This window comes from Phasianus colchicus, chromosome 2, assembly GCF_987193195.1.
Source record: "Phasianus colchicus chromosome 2, bPhaCol1.hap1.1, whole genome shotgun sequence".
NCBI lineage: Eukaryota > Metazoa > Chordata > Aves > Galliformes > Phasianidae > Phasianus > Phasianus colchicus.
The window spans coordinates 12478406-12498085 of NC_143437.1; the positions used below are offsets into that span (position 1 = coordinate 12478406).

At 36.4% G+C, this 19680-nt stretch overlaps 1 protein-coding gene across 8 annotated transcripts in view; it reads left to right on the top strand.

Moving 5' to 3' along the window:
- TASP1 (taspase 1) overlaps window positions 1–19680 on the top strand; it is a 76010-nt gene that overhangs the window by 17484 nt on the left and 38846 nt on the right. For 4 of the 8 annotated variants that reach the window (XM_090134820.1, XM_090134817.1, XM_031598201.2 and 1 more), the window contains 5 exons: window positions 3345–3424; window positions 15150–15256; window positions 16324–16413; window positions 18100–18219; window positions 18965–19043. In XM_090134820.1, coding sequence (XP_089990946.1) covers window positions 3345–3424; window positions 15150–15256; window positions 16324–16413; window positions 18100–18219; window positions 18965–19043 — 476 coding nt within the window. Of the gene's footprint in view, window positions 1–3344; window positions 3425–10845; window positions 10920–15149; window positions 15257–16323; window positions 16414–18099; window positions 18220–18964; window positions 19044–19680 lie in introns of all 8 variants that reach the window. The other 4 variants (XM_090134814.1, XM_090134816.1, XM_031598210.2 and 1 more) reach the window with 4 other exon arrangements.

Here is a 19680-nt window from a genome sequence, read left to right on the forward strand (position 1 = left end):
TAGCTGCATTTTATAATAAGCATTACAAAATGAGTTTGCTAAATTAAGGATCACCTTGGTCATCATTAGTGAACCTAACCTTCTACTGTTGCTTCTATTCAGCTCATCTCCATACAGCCCATACTAAGGGCTGCTTTTTACATCAAACAGGCATCAGGATAACCATGTTCTTGTGAAAACTTGCCTAGAAGGGCCATTTTTAGAGTAATTTTCTATTTTCAATTAATGTGCGCTGATTTTCCTGTATTTGGAAAGCACATCTGAACATCACCTTCTTGCTGGGGAAGACTTTTTCAACTTCTTTGTGTTTTGAGCTTGTAACAACTACAGAGTAGTCATCTTTCTTACAGATGTATCAAATGAACTTTTATCTTGTTTGCATAGAACCAACTTTCAGAGCAGCAAAGCCATTCATCTCTTTGTTTGTTTGTTTACTTGTTTTTTCCTTGGAAAATTGTATTTGGAACTAGCCTAAAGGCTTTTGAGACTTGGTGGGGCTTTGGCTGCTCTGTATAGCCCACTGAATTTATTCTCGATTTTTCCCTCTCCCCCAGCTAATCATGCTTGGTGGTAGCTGTTAAGGTTATGTTTTATTTTTATGCCAGCTGTGAGTATTACCCGTTCATTCTTGCCTGCTGCAGCTCTCCTCCGTGAGTACATGGACGTTTTCCATGGACCTGCAGTAGTTCCGCAGTGCATGACTGCTGGTTCCCACCCTCTCACCATCCTACCATCTGTCTGTTACAGTTGTTTGTATTGCCTGTTGGGGTGATGCAAAGATTGCTTAATCTTGTTCTGATTATAAATACTTGGCTACTTGGCGGATCTGAGTTCACACCGTATGTCCCATAGGGTTCTCTTATCAAATGTCTCTATCAGTTTGGAGGATAGGGTACAGGTGGTACAGGTAATGACTACTGAGGTCTTGATCTTTTTATTATTCTAACTCTCTTGTGATTATGTTGTATTTTCAAGACATCTGAAATTGAATGATTAAAATAAAATTTAAAAAAAAAAGGGTGGGTGGTGAAATGAGGCCTCAGTTACATATCAGCAAGGGTTTGCTTCACTAATCTAGCTATTCATTGGGACCAGAACTGGAAAGTATTTTGTGTCCACCTTGTATGAGGGAAATGAATCTGGAAATTATGAACACAAGTGTGAGCAGAGTAAGAGTCACGTTACTTAAATATTGGTTCATTTTCAACATTCTGGGGTGCTTTTTATACTCTGAATACTTGTGACTATTTTTGTATCTCTGAGTGTAAAACAAGCAATTGTGAAGTATCAGGAAAATGAAAGGTTTCTGAATGATCTGTACTATTTAAGTTATCATATATTAGACCCATAATATCTGATTGTAGTACTGGAGCACATCCTGAGGAGGGCCCCAAAAATGAACCAAGGGATAACACCTCTACTACAAGGACAGACTGAAAGAGCTGGGGCTGTTCAGCCTGGAAAAGGGTCCAAGGTGACCTGAGAACGGCCTTTCAGTATCTAGGGAGCTACAGGAAAGGAGGGGACAGACTCATCAGCATGGTCTGTGGTAACAGAACAAGGGGAAATGGCTTCAACCTACAAGAGAGTAGATTTAGGTTGGATATAAGGAAAGGATCTTTTACGGTGAGGGTGGTGAGGCACAGGAACAGGTTACCTAGTGTTGTGGTTGATGCCCCATCCATGGAAACTTTCAAGGAAAGGCTGGATTGTGCCCTGGGCAACCTGATCTAGCTGTGGTGTCCCTGTTCGTTGCAGGGGAGTTGGACTAGATGAGCTTTAAAGGTCCCTTCCAATTCCAAGGATTCTGTGATTCTCCTTTTTTCCGCCTACACTTCTGCTCTGTGTAAATTACTTTATTGGACAGGAAGCACTTGTTCACGTCTTGAGAGTGTATAGTTGATGGAAAACTTTTTTTAATCAATGGAGACTACTAGTCAGTTTGGCTACAACTGGTGTTTCTCTTGGATGCTAATGTGAGTAAGAGGTTGTTTCTGGATAATTACCTTATTTAAAAGGAGACATTCTCCAAGTACCCAGTAACTTGCTCTACAGTATCTTGCAGCATGAAAAATATTCTTCTGGAGCTGTGCTAACAGTAGTAAGAAGTATGTGCTTAACAATTCAAATTCTTATCTAGATAAACTTTTTTTTTTTTTTTTGAAACTTCTTTAATCAAAGACTGAAAACATCTCTTATGGTGGTTATGTCATAGGGAAGATGGAAAATAGTGCTGCAAAATACTACATATTAAAAGCTGCAAATGTCAGATACAATGCTATCAAGAAAACTTGCAACAGGAATAATGCCAACAAGTTTTCTATAACAGCACTGTTCTAGGAATTGATAGCATTATGTGGCCCAAGAGACTTCTGTGCAGCTTACATAACTTTGAGTCTCACATTCATAAATCAGGTGTTCCTCTAAAGCATTTTGAAATTACTCTGTGTCCTCAGTCTTTTCTTCTTGTATCCATTATGCAGTTATAGTATTCTTGTTTCAAAAGGGAGGTAGGAAGTAGAGGTTAGAAATAGTTGTTCTTTATTTTGTTGTTACTGCTGTTGCTGTTTTTCAACTTTCTGAAAACATGTGATTTCCAACCACATTCAATTTTTCGGGGAATCAGATTAATTTATGTAAAGGGAAATGGTATAAATAATTGAGGCATTTCTTTTTTCCTAAAAGCTACATGTCTGTAACTTTTGCCACCATTCACTGTCACAGCAGTGTATAGTGTCTCACTGCTGTAAAATATTCAGTACTGACTACAGAATGACTTTTCAAATTTGTTTCTTTCTTCCACAAGTATGTTAAATACTCAGTGGAGTTGTCTCATTTGGAAATGCTTAATAAAACACCACGAGATAGACTTTTATTTCTGAATCTAAATTAAGCTTATTTTTAGTTTGTCATGTCTCTCAAAGTAATTCTTGATATTCCCGTGGCATTGGCTAATGACTGACTTCACTCTAACTTCATTAGAAATGTCTTGCCATTCTCACTTCATTCATCCCCGTGTTGTTAGTCTTCAGAATCTTATTTAGTTGTTATAAGACTCTGGATGACTTCGTGCTGTTATAGCTGCAGTTAAGAGCTGATGCAATTTGGTAATTTGTTTCAAATTTAATAGCACATGTTTTTATTCAATAGTAAACTTAATGTCGGAGCTGTGTAGTGTTTTAATGAAACCAAATAAGGTTGCCAACTGTAATTACAGCTGACGCTTCTGTGAAATGCAGACAGTGTAGTTTTAAAATGACCAAACCAAAGAGAAAAAACTAATTGCAAGAAAAGGGGGATTTGTTATATGGTTTTATTTAAACTCCCTCTTCTGTGTCTCCTAGCTTTTTAGTTGGTGAAGGAGCTTTCAGATGGGCAGTTGATCACGGGATACCAGCATGTCCTCCAGGTATCATGGCTACAAGTGAGTAATCTGGTGGTGTGAGTAGGAAGAACAGGACAGAATAATTTAAAACAGCGCCTCATATTCTGAGGTGTACATCACTTTTCTTAATGTTCAACTAGCATATGATATTATGATATATAAGGATGATTAAGTTTAATAATTTTCTATTAAGTATCAAAATAGTAAAAATTAAGAAACTGTTACTTTAGCTGCATTTTAGCAACATCTAATTAAAGTGCGTTTGTAATTCTAGGATTAAATCCAATGAAGGACTTTTAATTATTATTATTTTTTTTAAACCAAAATGCAGACTCTAGTTGTGATCCTCTTTCAAGTTGTGATCGTTTTTTGGATCCAAAAAACACCAACTAGCCATGTGTCTGAATTCAGTAGGTGCTGACTTGACTAGTAGGTTCTATAATTCCATCCATCATAATATAAGCAGGCTGGGTTTTGTTTGTTTGTTTGTTTTTTAACAAAGAAACAGTCAAATAAAACAACTTAGCAAGGGCTTTGTTTCATCTAACATGGTGGAATAATCCAGTCTAGCACACAGAGTCAAAATATACTGTATCCTTAGAGCTACCAGATCTCTTAGAAAAACCTTCTTAAAATTAATCAAGTGATTGTTAAACCTTCTACAGACAAGACTGAAAATTAGTGCAAATACTCATGGACTTCTCAGTCCCCACCTTATTGGAAAGTGCCATTACAATTAGTCTGCAGGTCGCTGTAGGTGAGAGCATGCCCTGTATTTCCTGTTGAAGTTGTTCAGGTAAAAAGTCAGAGCTCATTACCAAGAAGACAAAAGATTATACAGTGTTTCTTTATTTTACAAAATAAACATCACTGCATAAAATATGTAAGTTGTCTCTAAATGAGAAATTGAAATCTACATCTGCTGTTGTATGCAGTTCTAAATGTAGATAAACACCCAGAATTTGTGTTCCAAAGTTGCTGGCACTCAGTGCTCAGAAGTAACTCCTGAAAGAGTAGCAGTGTTATACTAGATCATGCCAATTTTCATACATATTCATGTTGAGCAGAAAGTTTTGATTTTTTCAGTCTGACATGACTGAAAGTGCTGCTCCATCCATTTTCTGTCCAGAACAGCATTTGCAGAACAACCTTTGGGCTCAGTTGAGCAGAATAGATTAGATACGGACATTAATTGACAAATGTTCTTGTAGTCAGTAAAATGTACCTTAGAGAAAATCCACGTGTTACAGCTTGAAAATAAGGATGGCCATTGCTGTTTTGCTTTACCTAGTACAGACTGTGTTTATATTGGAGAAGCATCAGAAGAATAATCTCAGCTTACGTATTGTACATTAGTAATTTATCTCCTCAGCACTCTCAGCATTCATCTATTTAGCAGAACAATTCCCTTTAAAACAATTACTGGAATTCTTAAATTATTCTGTTGTAAAGCCAATGCAGAAATGCCATTTCCTGTTGCAACATCAATTTAAAAAGTATTAAATATTGGTATTTAAGTTGCCAACTGCCTCTTCCTCCCCAACCCAGACATACACCCCACTTCCAGCCAGGTTTATATATACTGCCTGAGCAACTTAAAAATTATCCTTTTCCCTAGTATTTTAGTACACTTGATTTTACTGAAAAATCATAGTTTTTGATTATACTTGCTACAACTGCTCTGGTAGAGTTTTCATGGAGAATCCAAGGGAAATTAACTGGAAATAATTTGATTGTTGAGTAGCTCTGGAAAATGCAGTACTAAAATAATTACTAAACATCAGGTTAACTTACTAACAGTAGCAACAAAAAGCACACACACAAACCTTAACCCAAGCCTTAGACTTGGGAAATGTGAAACAGGTATTAACAACAAGAACTAGGTGCACATGTTTTGGCTTCTTTGTGCTGCACATGGAAAAAATATTCTTGAAGGCACATTATTCTCTCTCTTTCCCTTTTCCTGGACCTGAGATGGCAAGAGAAATGTTCTATGTGCTGTAATTCTGTGGGATTGTGTGGTTCGTTTTGCAGTGATGGAGCTGTCTGTATGATCAGTTACAATGATCAGCTTTGTGTTCACACTCCATAATTCTCTGATAACTATCAAAGTATTTGGGCACCAAACTGAAATGAAGTTTTAAACCATGTTCCTTGTTGAATTACATCAAGGTTATGTCAAGGCTCACCTGCTTCCGCTTCCTTGATTTGCCAAGCGTGTGAGGAAATGGGATTTCTTCTCTTTGTAGAAATCTGCTGGCTTCCAGTGTAGTGACTGGTTTTTTGTTTCTTGTTTTTATTGAAATGTGAGGTTGCATTGCCTACAGACTGCTAGAAGGCTGAAATCATTAATTCCTGCCCATAGTAGAGCCTGTACTATGTTACGTTTACACTTTGTTACCTTATGTAAGAGAGACTGATTTGAAAGCAGTGTTAACACTGTAATTACTGTTTAGAAACTAACTTACTGTATCAGGTAGCTTCTTGTAGATGTAGAAAGTATACTTTATTCTAAATCAGCAACATAAATGTTAGATACAGCTTCAACTGTCAATATCTCTGCCTGCACTAGTAATACTAAATAGTAACTACTAATAGTAGTAACTGAGCCACTTTTATCTCAGTTTTTAATTTCAGCCTACAGTAGGTGAAAAGCAGGTGTTTTGGCAAAGATAATGTGGTATAAGAGAGCGCCTTATAATTAGGTGTTTTTGATGGCTGGTGCCATCAGCCCTGGCTGGGTATGAACATGTAAACTTTGTATATAGTGTGAAGGTAGATATACAGTTGGAATTCAAAGGAGGAGTTAATTTTTCAGCAGCTCAGAAAGCTGAGGACCTGACTGTCATCAAACTGGAGATTAAGGTTAACAGCTTTAGGACATCTTATTTGTATACACAGTAGTTATGGCACTTCATAGGAAATCTGACTGAAATAACACCAAGGAGTTCTGTTAAATCACTGGTGTTAATATCTGAAGCTATGGCTGACTTAATCAAATATTTGTTGCCAAAACACCAAATTACTGCACAGCTAGTGCTGCTGAGTACTGTCTTACTTGACTTAACATAGGGCTGTTTAAATATTTATAAGTCTTTAAAGAGAAGGAGAAGGATGGTAACTCATGCAGTGTGCTTGTACCTCTAAATCTAGTGAGATGAGAGGGACCCTAAGCACTTCATTAAGCTGTATTACATACAAACAGGAGCGCCTTGCTCAATAACTGAAATCCAAGGCTAGCCAAAAGTGGTGCTTAAGAAAGAAGAAAATAATAGAGCAAATATGTACCTCCTTTTTCTTGCCTCATTTGCTGTCCTAGAATCTAAATCCTGGGTCAGTATTGGTACATGGAAATGATCAGTGGTATTTTGTGCCAATAAATTGTCCTTTTCTCTGGAGTCCATATTAATTTCTAGCATCTGCAAAAACAATTGCAGCTCAACTATGGGTTATTTGAAGAACTACTTCTTTTTCATTATTTTGATACCTGCTGAATAAAATCTGTTGTTTTATTGTCAAGTCATGGACTTTGAACTTTCTGTTCTTCTATCCAGTCCTTGGCTTCATTACCTTGAATAACTTAGTACCATCAGAAAAATCACATCATTATTTTGTATAGAGTAGGTGCTATATGTGTTGGTTTGGCATTTCACTTGTAACAGGCCATTTACTCCCACTTCATTTTCTGATTTTTTTAACCAGAATAGTGATTTTTATTTTGTGTATGCAGAGATATTCTCATTTATGCTATGACTGCTCTATTTCTTTAATGAAAGAGCTGTTTCTAGATGTCATGCGGATTGCCATATTTCTCGTGACATCCTGTATCTTCCTGTCCATCAGTTTGGCCTGTCTCTCATCCAGCCTTCCTTGCACTTCCTTATTCTTTCCTCTGCTTCACTGTTATTCAAGTAAGAAAAGTGTTTCCCATGTTTCTGGGACTGAGCTCAGTGACTTGCTCAGGGCAGTGGCTTAGACTGTGTTTTAGTTCTTTGCTTTTAGGATGAGAATGAAAGGGATCAGGAGAGAAACTCAGGGATTTGGGGGATTTTACTCGGTAGCTTGTGAATTTACTGTCTGATGGAGAAAAAGGGATCTCTTCCAGGAAGCAGTAAGAACTGATATGCCCAGCAAGAGTTTACCCTGAGTTTTTGCCATGAACATTATGAAGATTAAATTTGTATACAGATTGCTTTGTGAAAGCGAGGTGAATTCTTTTGTATGCTTTTGTTGCTGGATGGTTTGTTGTTGTTTTTTCTTTTTTATTGCTGCCTGTCAATGTGTGGCATACATGGGAGGTAGTACCAGCAGTCTTTAGTCTCAACAGAAGCATAAATGGTGTTAATTTGTCATTTAAAATAGCTTTGTTAAAATGAAATTTAGGTTCATCCATCTTCAATTGTGCCACTTGTTTTGGTTAGTGCTCAACAAAATTCCTTACTGGTCATTGTAATTCCTGTGGGTTAACTAGTTTGCTAGTATATCCTAGTATATCCCTTTGTAGTTCTCTTCCCTCCAATAGTTGCATCTTCCTTTAATATGAAATACAAAGATAAAATGAAGAAAATTCTCCTGTTTGGTTCTTTCGGTTGACTGTAAGAAGTGTCTGCCAGGGGGTGCTATATGATTGGTCCATCTGTACTCCAGAGATTTAAGAATATTCTTTGAATTTTCTTAGTATTTTCAGTTACTGTTTTTAAACAAGAATTACTGAACGCTCACAGGTTGCATAATGTTTTCTTGCATAGCAGTTTATAACGACTGCTGTAGGAACAGTGAAGTTTGTGCTTGTGTTCCTGGCTTGCTGTTCCATCCAGTACTGTAAATGTTATCAATGGTATTGTCTTGGCCTTGATTTGTGCTTTACTGATGCTACAAATTTGTATCTGCTAGTTCAATTTGAAGACATAATTATCCATTTAAATGAACTTTTAGCTTAGCCTGAAAAAATTGAAGCAAATAGAATAGATTTGGCTTATAAAAGCATGGTGATTTTATGGAAATGGGGCCTTCTTAGTAAAAACTTCTTTGCATTACTTTGAGCAAGAAGTGTTAGTGTACTGTATTAAACAACCTGTCTGCTGTGGGCTTGTTCAAAGTACACAGACCTAGAATTAACAGATTGATACATGTCAGTTATGTTGTTATTAAAAAAAAAAAAAAAAAAAAAAAGGCATCTTAGTCTTACATTTTATTCTGTGTGTTTGATTCAGTAGTTTGTGAGTATATAGACAGAGTCTGTGAATATGACAGTTGTAACTTTCTCTTTTTAATATTTTTTTCTCTGCTCTCTGGACCATTTCCATCATTTCCTGCAGCCTGTGAAAGCTGGTATAGAAATCAGATTACATGTTTTGTTTGTATCCAGATGCTCTCAGATTCTTGGTGTTCATTCCAGCTGCTGCTTGCAACTGCTGTCATAGAGAACTTGTCAGTGTGCATGTGTGTGTACACGTGTATCATAGTGCAGCCAGGTGCCTATGTACGCAGGTAGTGTTAGTTTCCAGCAGATCAGTTTGCTCCAAGCTCTGAGTCCCAAGGAGAATATCATTTAGAGACAGAAATGCCACGTCAATTCTGATCCTACCCGTGGATGAAACTGGGGAAGACCTGTGAATACATTACTAAGGCTTTCCATTATGAGGGTTTATTTGGAGGAGCTTTGTCAAAGGCACTTGAATGGGGCATATGAAATGCAATAATTTGTTTATAAAGTTGTTCTGATTTGTGGGTCAGAAGAGTCAGCTGGGGTAAAGAGGGCTGCAGGAGACAGAAGTCCAGAAATTGAGTAGAAGAAAGGGTTGCTGCTCTGAGAGCAAGTGTAATCAAGGGACTTAAATGAAATAGTACTAGGAAACTAATTGGGTGTTATGAATGAGACTTGTTTACTGTAGAGTCTGTAGTGCTGAACAGCATTGAGTAACTTTTAAATGCTAACCATTTAACTGAGTAGTCAGGGTGTATTATCACTGAGGTGCTGTGTTGAATGAGGAGTACAGTTGTCTTTTAATTAATTATTGGCTGTATCATTATATCATAAACCGTTGAGAATTTGGGCTAAATGTTTATTTGTTCGTAGTACAACAAATATATATATATATTAGAGGAGTTATGGGAATAATCAGACTTCCAGAGTGCCAGAAGGATTAGTACAAGAGATGAATATATGATGTGAAAATTTTATGGCAAATGAGCGTCACACGCAACAGCTTTGAACTGACTCAGAGACTGTATTCTATTACTGATCTGCTTACTGAAAGTTACTCTCTTACCTCTTTCTGTAAGATGGTGTTAGTGATGCAAAAACCTCATTAAAAACCCCTGTATTTATGTGCAGCTGTGGTAATACATGTGCAAGATTAATATCTTTTGCTAACGAATTGTGTATTGAAGATTTTGTGGTTCTTTCTCATCAGTCTGCCCTATAACACTGGAACCTTTTCAAAATGGTAAAACTTATACCTTAATCTCGAGGAATATACACTTGTGAGATTTTTCTTCCACGTTTCTAGATGATAAATAAGCATGTATTCTGACACCATCTCTACTAATACCAACCTCTCATGCAGGTGAGTGGTGTTGAGCAAGTTCTACGTCTGCCTGTTCTGTGCTCTGCCACTTAGCCTACTCTGCAGGGAGACCCCTATTCAACTTCTACAACTCTGTTTTGACTAAACATTTCACCCAGTGCTGGAGTATGAATAGGCCCAAAATGCAGAGCTTTTAAGTCCAGAGTACATGTGGATAGTTCCTACTTGGTAAGTTGTGGGGTGGAAGGGAGAATGTGGATGGGGAAGATGTTGTCAGGACCTTGAAGATTCATTTTTAGAGGTAGCCTATTGCAGGGACATGTGAGCATCGTTGTAAATGTGACAGACTGAAGTCCTGGCATTTAACTGATGTTCTGATATGCTTTTGTTGCCAGTCATTTTTTCATGTCTTTTATGTGGATGAGGCCTGAGTTATAGCATTTAAACACTAACAGACAGTCATTCTGTAAAGCATGGGACTTTTTACTCTTTTGTTTTTTTCCCCCTCTCCCAGCTGCTCTGATGTAGTTTTATTTATGACAGTATGTACATAAGAGAGAAAGCAAAACATGAGGGCTCATTCTAGTCTGTGTCTTCTGAGTTGCAGGTCTTTTCTGATTGAGTTTGACTGTACAAACTGTTACTGCGTAGGATAATAATTGTCAAGGACTTATATCACAAAGCATGTACCAAATTTTTGTGTAAAATTCAAAATTCTTGTGCAAAATCAAAGGAGGCTGTACTAAATAACTTTCCATATATTCCAACAAAACCTCTGGGCTGTACTCCAAGAGTTTTTCAAACTAAAATCCTGTCTGTTCCCTTACCTCTCTTTTTCCAGCTTCCTTCTCTCCCCAGTCAATAAGTTTCCCTATCTTCTTGGCTCAGGTGCAACATCAGGCTGATGTAGCTATATTGCATTTGTTTTAGGAAAACTTGCCTGTCTTCAACACTGTGTTGTGTCCTTTTCCTCTTCTCAAGCTTGGAATATGCTGTTGGAGAAGGTGAGAGTGTTTTTTGTACTGTCATTTAGGACGAATGAAATTTCTTAGAATCCTTGCACGGCACAGTTGAATTTTTGTTTTAGTTATAATTTGAATTATGAACTTACTCTGTGTGTACATGTTTTCCTTCTGTGTAGTGCTGACTTTAAAATAATTCTCTAGTGGGATCTATTCATCTTTTAAGTGCTCCATTAAACAAATACATTATAATCTGGGAAATTTTTTAGTTTATAAAATGTGATTTATTGAACTAAAATCCCTACAATATGTTGTTTGTTGTTTGGCCAGGGTGACAAACATGGAGGATATTTTCAGAAAATTTTATTTTCATCTTTCAGTCCTTTGGTACAAAGCTCGATTTTATCTTCTGGTTTCTTTAGTCACCACAGAGCAAGATGAAGCAACCAGAGTTATGGATGGTTGAATTATGTTTGCAGTGGTTTTACCAATCTAGAACTTTACAAAGGCAGGAGTGAAAGGGGGACAGACAGTCTATTGCTTGCTATTAGTTGGTGTTCCCTTAACTGATCATCTGAAATTTGACATAAATCTGAGGAATGTCAGAGGAAGATAGGGAATTGCTAGGTTTTGTTTTACAAACTGGTCCTCTTTTTCATAATTTTCAAGTCACTTTGGAGGTATTTGCAGATTCTTATCCTGCTAAGAGGAATTGATAGTCTCTGGTAATAATTGTTATTTCCCATAAATAATGAGAGGCAACTATTAGTCCTTGCTAAAACAACATTATCAACTTACAGATGAAACTTAATTCTAATAAATATGCAGAAGTTGAATATAGCCTGGGCACAAGAATTTCTACTCTAGGGAAAGTCTGAATAGGCTTTCTTTCCCTCACGATTTGGAAAGGTATGATATTTCATGCCAAGTTGAATAATATTTAAGAATTGAATTAATACTAAATTCTTACAAGTAACTCAGGTAAGAGAGGCACACCATTAACAAACTATCTTTCTCTACTCCCAGACCCCTAAAAATCTCCTTCCATCCCTCCAAAAATCCACTAACCCACAATCTATTCCCTTCCAATACCCTCATTTTTTTTCTGATCAAAATTCATGCCATTCTAAAGTACAGAACCATGACTGACATCCCACCTAACACCTCCTTCCAGTATAATGGTATGAACTTGCAAGTGTGACAGATATGGTAATTTTCAAGGTAGGAGCTCATGTTTAAGTTTTGTTGATATCATGGTGGAGAAAGCTGGGGAAAGAGTAGTTTGTTTTACTTGGAAAGCATTATGCTAGCTTCCTTAACATACACTGTTTTGTGTTAGTTCATTTAAGTGTCATGTGGTGGTGTCTGCTGCACAGGGATTGAATTAAAGAAGATTTAATGTAAATTAGGATATGGGAAATTCTGACTAACTAATACATATGTATATATATTGGCACAAGTCTGAGAAATATATATATATTCCCCTGCAGCAGGGGCCCAGAGAAGTTGGGGAATCAGTTTCCATTCTTGAAGATACTCAGAATTTCACCACATAAGCTTCTGTGCAGCCCTTTTGAATTCCACTAGAAGTCTGAACTACTTGACCTCGTAAGGTTCCTTCCAGCAAATGACATTCTGTGGTACTAGAAAACTGACCTATCTGTCTGTCAGCTGTGACATATGACATAGTTTAAGCTGCTCAAAAACACAGGCCACACCATCTCCTGGCATTCTAAATACCTGCTTATCCAGGAAAAGTCCTTCATTGAGCAGTGCATCATTGTTTCCATGGGAGATCAGCAAAGTAAAAAAAGCGGTGGAAAGAAAATGCTTGACAAGCCTTTATCTTAGCATATAATTAAAAAGGCAGTTGGGGTAACCATGAATTGAAAATAGTTCTGACACTTCAGAGTTAATTGTGTTAGCCAGAATTAGTGCTATGTAAGAGTCACGCTTTCTTGAAACAAGGAGAAAGTACATTTCTAGCCCAGTTTCATACTTAATGACCTGTCTTCTCCCTGTGTTTCTTTGCTTGCCAATGCCACTTTGAATTAATGCAAATAATACAACGTGGACAATTAAGTCCTTTAAAACAGATCATCAGGCATTTTTATTGCCTTGAAAAGACAAATAGAATCTTAAAGCACAAGGTAAAATCAGAAAATTGTTTAATTGCTTAGCTAGAGCATGGAGGAGTTCCGTGGATGGAACGTATCTCTTCAGCGTGGAGAACATCATATGTTGTGGGAAAAAGTGGCTGGGTAGATAGCAACAAAGGTATAGTTGGAGTGATGACTCTGAAACCATATAGCAAGGCTTTTGACGGGTCATCTTGGAGCCAGCCCAGGTGTTCTTGGTTTTGACACTATCCTTGTGCATGTATTCAAACTGATAAGCGTGCAAATATTGCAGAAGGCTTTGGAATATCAATGGCATAAAATTCGAGAGAACAAAGAAAACTTCTTGTGTACAGCTTTTTATGGATGGGGCTTGTGTACCCTCATATTTCTTTCTCCTGCCTGGGTGCACAGCCTTTATTTTCCTGAATTGGCAGGAGCCAATGGCAGCAGTAGGTAGCAGTCTTAGACTGCTTATGCCTGTGTAATATCTACTTTTTATGAATATCAAGTCCAGGCATCTCTCTTTCTCACCCACATATAATGGCTCTGCCTGTAGGTGCTTGCTGTATTCACCGAAGTCATCTCAATTTGCTTATTTTCCTGTTTAAAAGTTCTGTTAAAAACAATGTTCTGTCTTGGTTCATTTTGGGATACATCTGTTTAACAAATTCTGTTCTTCATCTTGTTGGTTTGTTCTTTTTTTGTTTGTTTGTTTATTGTCTTCCAGTTAATACAAGACTAAAATGATTCTTTACCTGCTATCCCTTATCAAGTGTTTTGCTTTTTACCTCTTGGTCCTTGTTTCAAACATGAAAATGTGTTATCTAAAGTGTAATAATCAACTCTGTATGGTAGAAAGAGTTCCTTTCTTGGTGATGGCAGATTAATATGTGTTTACAGTTTTAAGAAACTGGTATTCATTAGGTTTTTGGAGAGAAACACCAGCTTTCTGATTACCTGCTTTCTGATTACTCAGCTTTCTGATTACTGGTTATACTCTTGAATAGATGTGGTAGTTTAAAATCTAGTTCCGTGTACTTAAAAAAAGCTTAAAGGAGAGTTCTCTGGGTGATTTTGGCCCCTAAACGGTAAGTTTCAAAGAAATAAAATGCTCACTGCCCGCTCAGAATTGTAAATGAAAGCTTTGTGTTCTGTTGGCTCTGCAGTATTGATTTTATTCGGAGATGGTTCTTGCAGCTGTTCCAGTCTTTTGAGTAATAGTGATGTAGCTATGTTCTGAATTCCATTTCAAATGACATTTTAAGAAGTTTATACTTTAAATAGGAAGCCTGCACTTTTTAACTTTAACTTTTAACTTTTTAACTTAAGTTTGTGACTTATCGTTATGTACCTGTGCCCTCCAAATACCTCGATTTTGCACATCTGAACAAGTGACAGAAGACATTTTTCTCCTCTTTTTTCTACCTTTCAAAGAGGATGTTAAACCAATGTAATGTTAAGTCAAAACTAAAGTAAATGTCAGTATCTGCAGATTTTTCATGAAGTGAGACTTCTAAAATGAGAACATGCTGTTTTGGTCTCTTCAGCATTATTTATGTATTTATTTATTTTTCAGCCTTAAATAACATTCCTTCTGAATGTGGAATTTAGATGTGGAAAATGCATGTTTGTCTTTTCAAGACCTAGTTGGTGTTTATACTGTGTCAGATTATGGAACATAAAATTATTGCTTGATTATTGTGTGGCTTTAAAATATACGGTAAACATGCAGATGTGCACTTAAGGTAATAAAGTAGTAGCCTGATTTTACAGATATCAGAATGAGTTCACATGGTATCTATTTACTTGTCAACAGTCAGAAACAATATTTTTAATATAAGCCACTTACTCCGTTCTCTTTTGTGTAGTGCTGCATCTTTGCCAAACAGAGAGATATTTAGACCAATATAGCTTCCATATGTGTTCTACAATTTGTTACTACTAGTTATTTTACCCATCACCGTTGCTGAACAATAGTAGAAATTTTTTAATTTGGGAAAAGACATAAACATCTTGTACTGAACTTTAGTGTTTTATTGTAGGCTTTTTTAATTGTTGCTTTTTGTTTAAAGTGTGGTGGGAAGAGACCTCCACCGTGTAAACTTACCAGTATTTAAGTTTTTTAGTTAAATGCTTTCAACATGTTTTATAGGGTTTAGTTTAGCAGCTTTTAAGAGGAACAAGAGGAAGCTGGAGTTGGCTGAAAAGGTAGAAACTGATCTCATTCAACTAAAGAAGAGAAGACAATCAAGTGAAAAGGTTAGTTTGTGTTTCAAATTTTGTTGACGTCCTAACTTTACAGCTGATGATGAATAAATTTCATGTTTTATTTATGATTAGACTAATGACGCATTCAAAGACTCTTCTCCTTGACCACCCAATGTGTTCAGATGATTTCATGATAACTTAGTGAAATTAAAACTTGATGCCTTGCTACTTGAACACCAATCTCTCACTTTCTGTGTTAGTGATATGGAAAATGTATTTTGCATTTTTTGAGGTGTAAATATAACAAATTTAAACACAAACAGATAACTGTTTACTGAAACATTTTCTTTAGCATAGGATATCTGTCAGTGTTTCCCACTTTTTAGTGTTTTCTGAACACACTGCATTATGGAGCTGGAATTGGTGAAATTTGAAATGTCAGGTAGGTAAACATGTGCATCTGTGCATCATCTAGCATTGACCTGGCCCATATTACTTGTACTGCAAGACTACTAGGACTCCCTCTGTTTCCCTCGCTCTGTTACTTTGAATTTAGAGCCTTTCTTACAATTAGAAAACGTCTGTCACAGTATTTGTATTTACTGTTACATTATAGCTTACTAAATTAAATGTTTGTGCTTTACCTGTGGCCTGTGTCTATTTGCATTGGCCACTACTCTTTGCTTTGGTAACTGGACAGACCGCTGCCTTATTTAGTTGTGATTGTTGATATAAATAATGTACAAATCCTAGAACTGCTGAAAAAGTTGCATTCTCTGTAATCCGTGCAACTGCAAACCAGTGATAAATTCAGCTCTTTTCCCCTCAGATTAGGTCTTTTCACTAGCAGGATGGTACTTTTCAATTTTCAAGGAGGTAAGACCTGTGAGGAAAGTAAAGATTGAGGAGAAAATAGTTACTTACCAGTTTTGGAACTTGTCTTGTTTACAGGATTTCATGTACCTCCTTTCAAAAGTTACTTTTCTAATGGTGTTAACACGTAACTGAGGGAGGAGGGGTCTTTGCACAGTGTTGGAGTTCATGTAATAAGGGGCAAGTCAATGCTTGAGTCATACGCCAATGCATGAGCTTACCAACCTGCAATTTGAAATTTCAAGGGCTCCAGAGTCATGTGCAGAACGTGTGGGAGACCCTCAAAGGCCAGTGATGGTAGTAGAGGAGGTGATCAAATAGAGCTCTACTCGTTGGTAAGTAATGCAGAAAAGTAACATGGTGGTTTTGTCAGTTTTCTGGGTGCATCCTGAGGGGGGCTGAGAACTAAACCATGTTGTGCGGACTCCTTGTCTTACTGTACAGAATGTAAGGTAACTGCAGTTTTGCAGGAAGTTTAATTCTTCAAAATGAAATAAAATGAAAAATCAAATTCTGCAAGAGCAAGATTTACAGGAAAAGCAGAATAATTCTCTCTAAGCGGTTAGAAAGGAGATATTTAACAAGAGTGAGCATATGAACTGTGCTCATAAAACTCGTACTGTCAAAGTTATCTCTTGTAAAAGACTTGAGAATATTTTTTTATGAGCACTTAAGAACTTGAATAATTAAAAATGAATATTCTTGTCAAGTTTAAGTTTGAACTGTTAAATACTCATTCTTTTATTTGCTGTGCTTCTTCGGACCTGTGAACTTTTCCATGTTTGTGGGACTAGGTAGCTATTTTATTGTCTATATTTACTTTCAATCTTTCACATATCTCAACCTTTACAGTTTAGCTGTGATCTTCTATGCTATACCCTGGTACAGCTTAGCATCTGTTGCCAATACTGCACAGTTGTTATGAACTGGTCATTTTTGTGTCTGAGATTTAAGAACTAATGTTACTGAGAAGGAAAATTCAGAATTGTTTTGCCTCAGGGGTGATGATTTCCTTCAGAAAGTTATGTGGGTCATATTAAAACAAATGTTTCCTTAAAGAAGTTTTCCAGCCTCCTAAATTTCCCATCTAAAAGTAAACAAAAGCAAGCAAACTATACCACTGAACGGACTGCAATTGCTTGTGTGAAATATATCTTCTTTTAAAAGAAATATGCTTAAGAAAGTTTTCATGCAATGCTTATGCTTTGAAATGCTTGTGATGTTTTGATTAAGTATCTCTAAAAAATATTTATGTAGCTGCTGAAAGCAAATATTTTATGCAAGTGAGTGCTTGATCTGAAGATAGTTGGCAGATTCAGCAAATAATTCTACAGATGCTGCAAAAAAGGCTGCAAACATTTTTTTCATTGCTGTTAGATGATATGGAAAGCTTCTGCTGAGCCTGATCCTTCTAACATACATGTCAGTTCATTACGGGAGCCCCATGTGTTTGATTCAAAGTGAATTAAGATAACTTTTAGTCTGGCATTCTTAACTTTGATGGAAATTAACTTTGATTTCCTAACTTGATTTTCACATCTGTAGCTGTCTGTTAGTCTAGTTTTTGTTCTGGGTATAATCTAGTTTGATAAAATAGGGCGAGCAATGGACAACAAAAGTTGCATCCTTTAAGTATTTCTTCTGTATGGAGAAATCATGGTCTTTTGAAGAGCCTTATCCACTCTGATCTTGAAAGTACCCCAGGGTGGGAATCTGTACCTCCAGGGAGCAGCTTGCTCTGCTGCCTGCTATCTTTTTAATCCACTGAGTAGTGTTCTAATTGGGTTAATAATACCTGAACTCAGTTGTGGCTATGCACGTGTGAAATGCATAGAAGGAAGTTTTCTTCAGGTCTTGTCTGAGACAAGTGAGTGTTTTGGGAAGACTTCTGGCAGCACCATCAGTACTGCATGCATGGTAACAAATCTGTTTTGTACACATTAGTTCGCACACTCCTATGAAGCATAATCTGACTTTAATGTGCAGTTTTAACTAATTGTTTCTGTTTGTGTGTCCTGCAGGAGAATGACTCAGGAACATTGGATACAGTCGGTGCAGTTGTTGTTGACCAAGAAGGAAATGTTGCTGCTGCTGTCTCCAGTGGAGGTTTAGCACTAAAGCATCCTGGAAGAGTTGGTCAGGTGATTACATGTTTTCAGTTGGGAATGGCTGTTTATTCTCACAGCTGTTTTTTATAACACTCGTGTTACAGTGATATATACAGCGTTGATATAGTTTACAGGCAGTATAGGTAAGAAGCTTTTCTTTATTTACTTACCTTTTGCCAGAACTGTTAATATTTAATTTCTCACCCTTAAACACCTCTTTGATACTACAAATTGTCTCTTAAATGCTTAAAGCATTTATGAATAGGATTTCCAGCATTAGTTACAGAGGTTCTCCAGCAATTTTATTTTTAAATAATCTTATGAATTGGTAGAAGTGATAAAGGTATTAAAAGAACAAATGAAATGTAGGCATTCTTTGTTGTTATTAAGCAAGAGAGTTTTTGAGTGCATTAGAAATGTCATTCTCTGTTAACTAACTGTACAGATGTATTTTTGGTCCACTCTCGCCATTGTCATAAGAGCAGTTCTCATTCAAAATGTATTAAACATTTGATTTTGGAATAGGAGAGTGAAAGGGACTTTATATGAATAGGGCACACTTGGTACTATTTTGTCTTGTATCTGTACCTCATTTTCTGAAAGGTTAAGTAAGGTTAAGTGAGAACAGTATATAACTAAGTTAGCACTCAGTTTCAATGGATTGGAATTTTTATTTTTATAATTTGTATTGATACTTAGGTTTTTCTTGGGCTTTTTTTTTTTTTTTTAAACCAAAAAGCTTGAATACTTAAATTTATGAAAGATGTTCTTTTCTTAGGCAGCTCTTTATGGTTGTGGCTGCTGGGCTGAAAATACAGGAGCTCATACACCTTACTCCACTGCTGTGAGTACTTCAGGTATTTGCTACTTTTATAAATATTTCAAAATGTTGCTCAAATATTTATTTGCAGTTTCTTTACAAAAACCGAAAAAAATATTTATTTGAATAGTGAATTAAAATATTGACATTAATTCCATAATACATTCTCTATTTGTAACATTTGGTTTATATATAAATCTGTGTGTGTGTGTGTGTCAGTATTACCTTGAAATTCATAAATTCATTTCCACTGGTTTCTTACATTGGTCATTGTACTTAAAATCAACAAGCATCAGAACTGTCCTCTTTATAAGACCTTATCTTGTACTGAAAGCATGTGCTCTACCTGTTATATGTTAAGGGATCCGGCAAAGAATTGTCAAAAGCCTAATATTGTTTTGAACAGAGTGCTTCTCTAACTGGAAGTCTTTGGTAGAGGACTAAGATAATTTGGCAGTCTATAACATAAGAGGGTCCCTTGGATACAAAGATCCTGCAGATTGCAATTTTTTCCATCAAAATAGTTAAGTATTATTTAAAGTGAATATTTAACTGATTTTGTCCTTTGTCTCTTCATCTCTCAAATGGAAGATTAAAAGAGTGTAATAAAAATAATAAAAGAGTAATTAAAACAGTTGATAAGTAGGGTAATAGCTGACTGTGCAGTGTAAGAC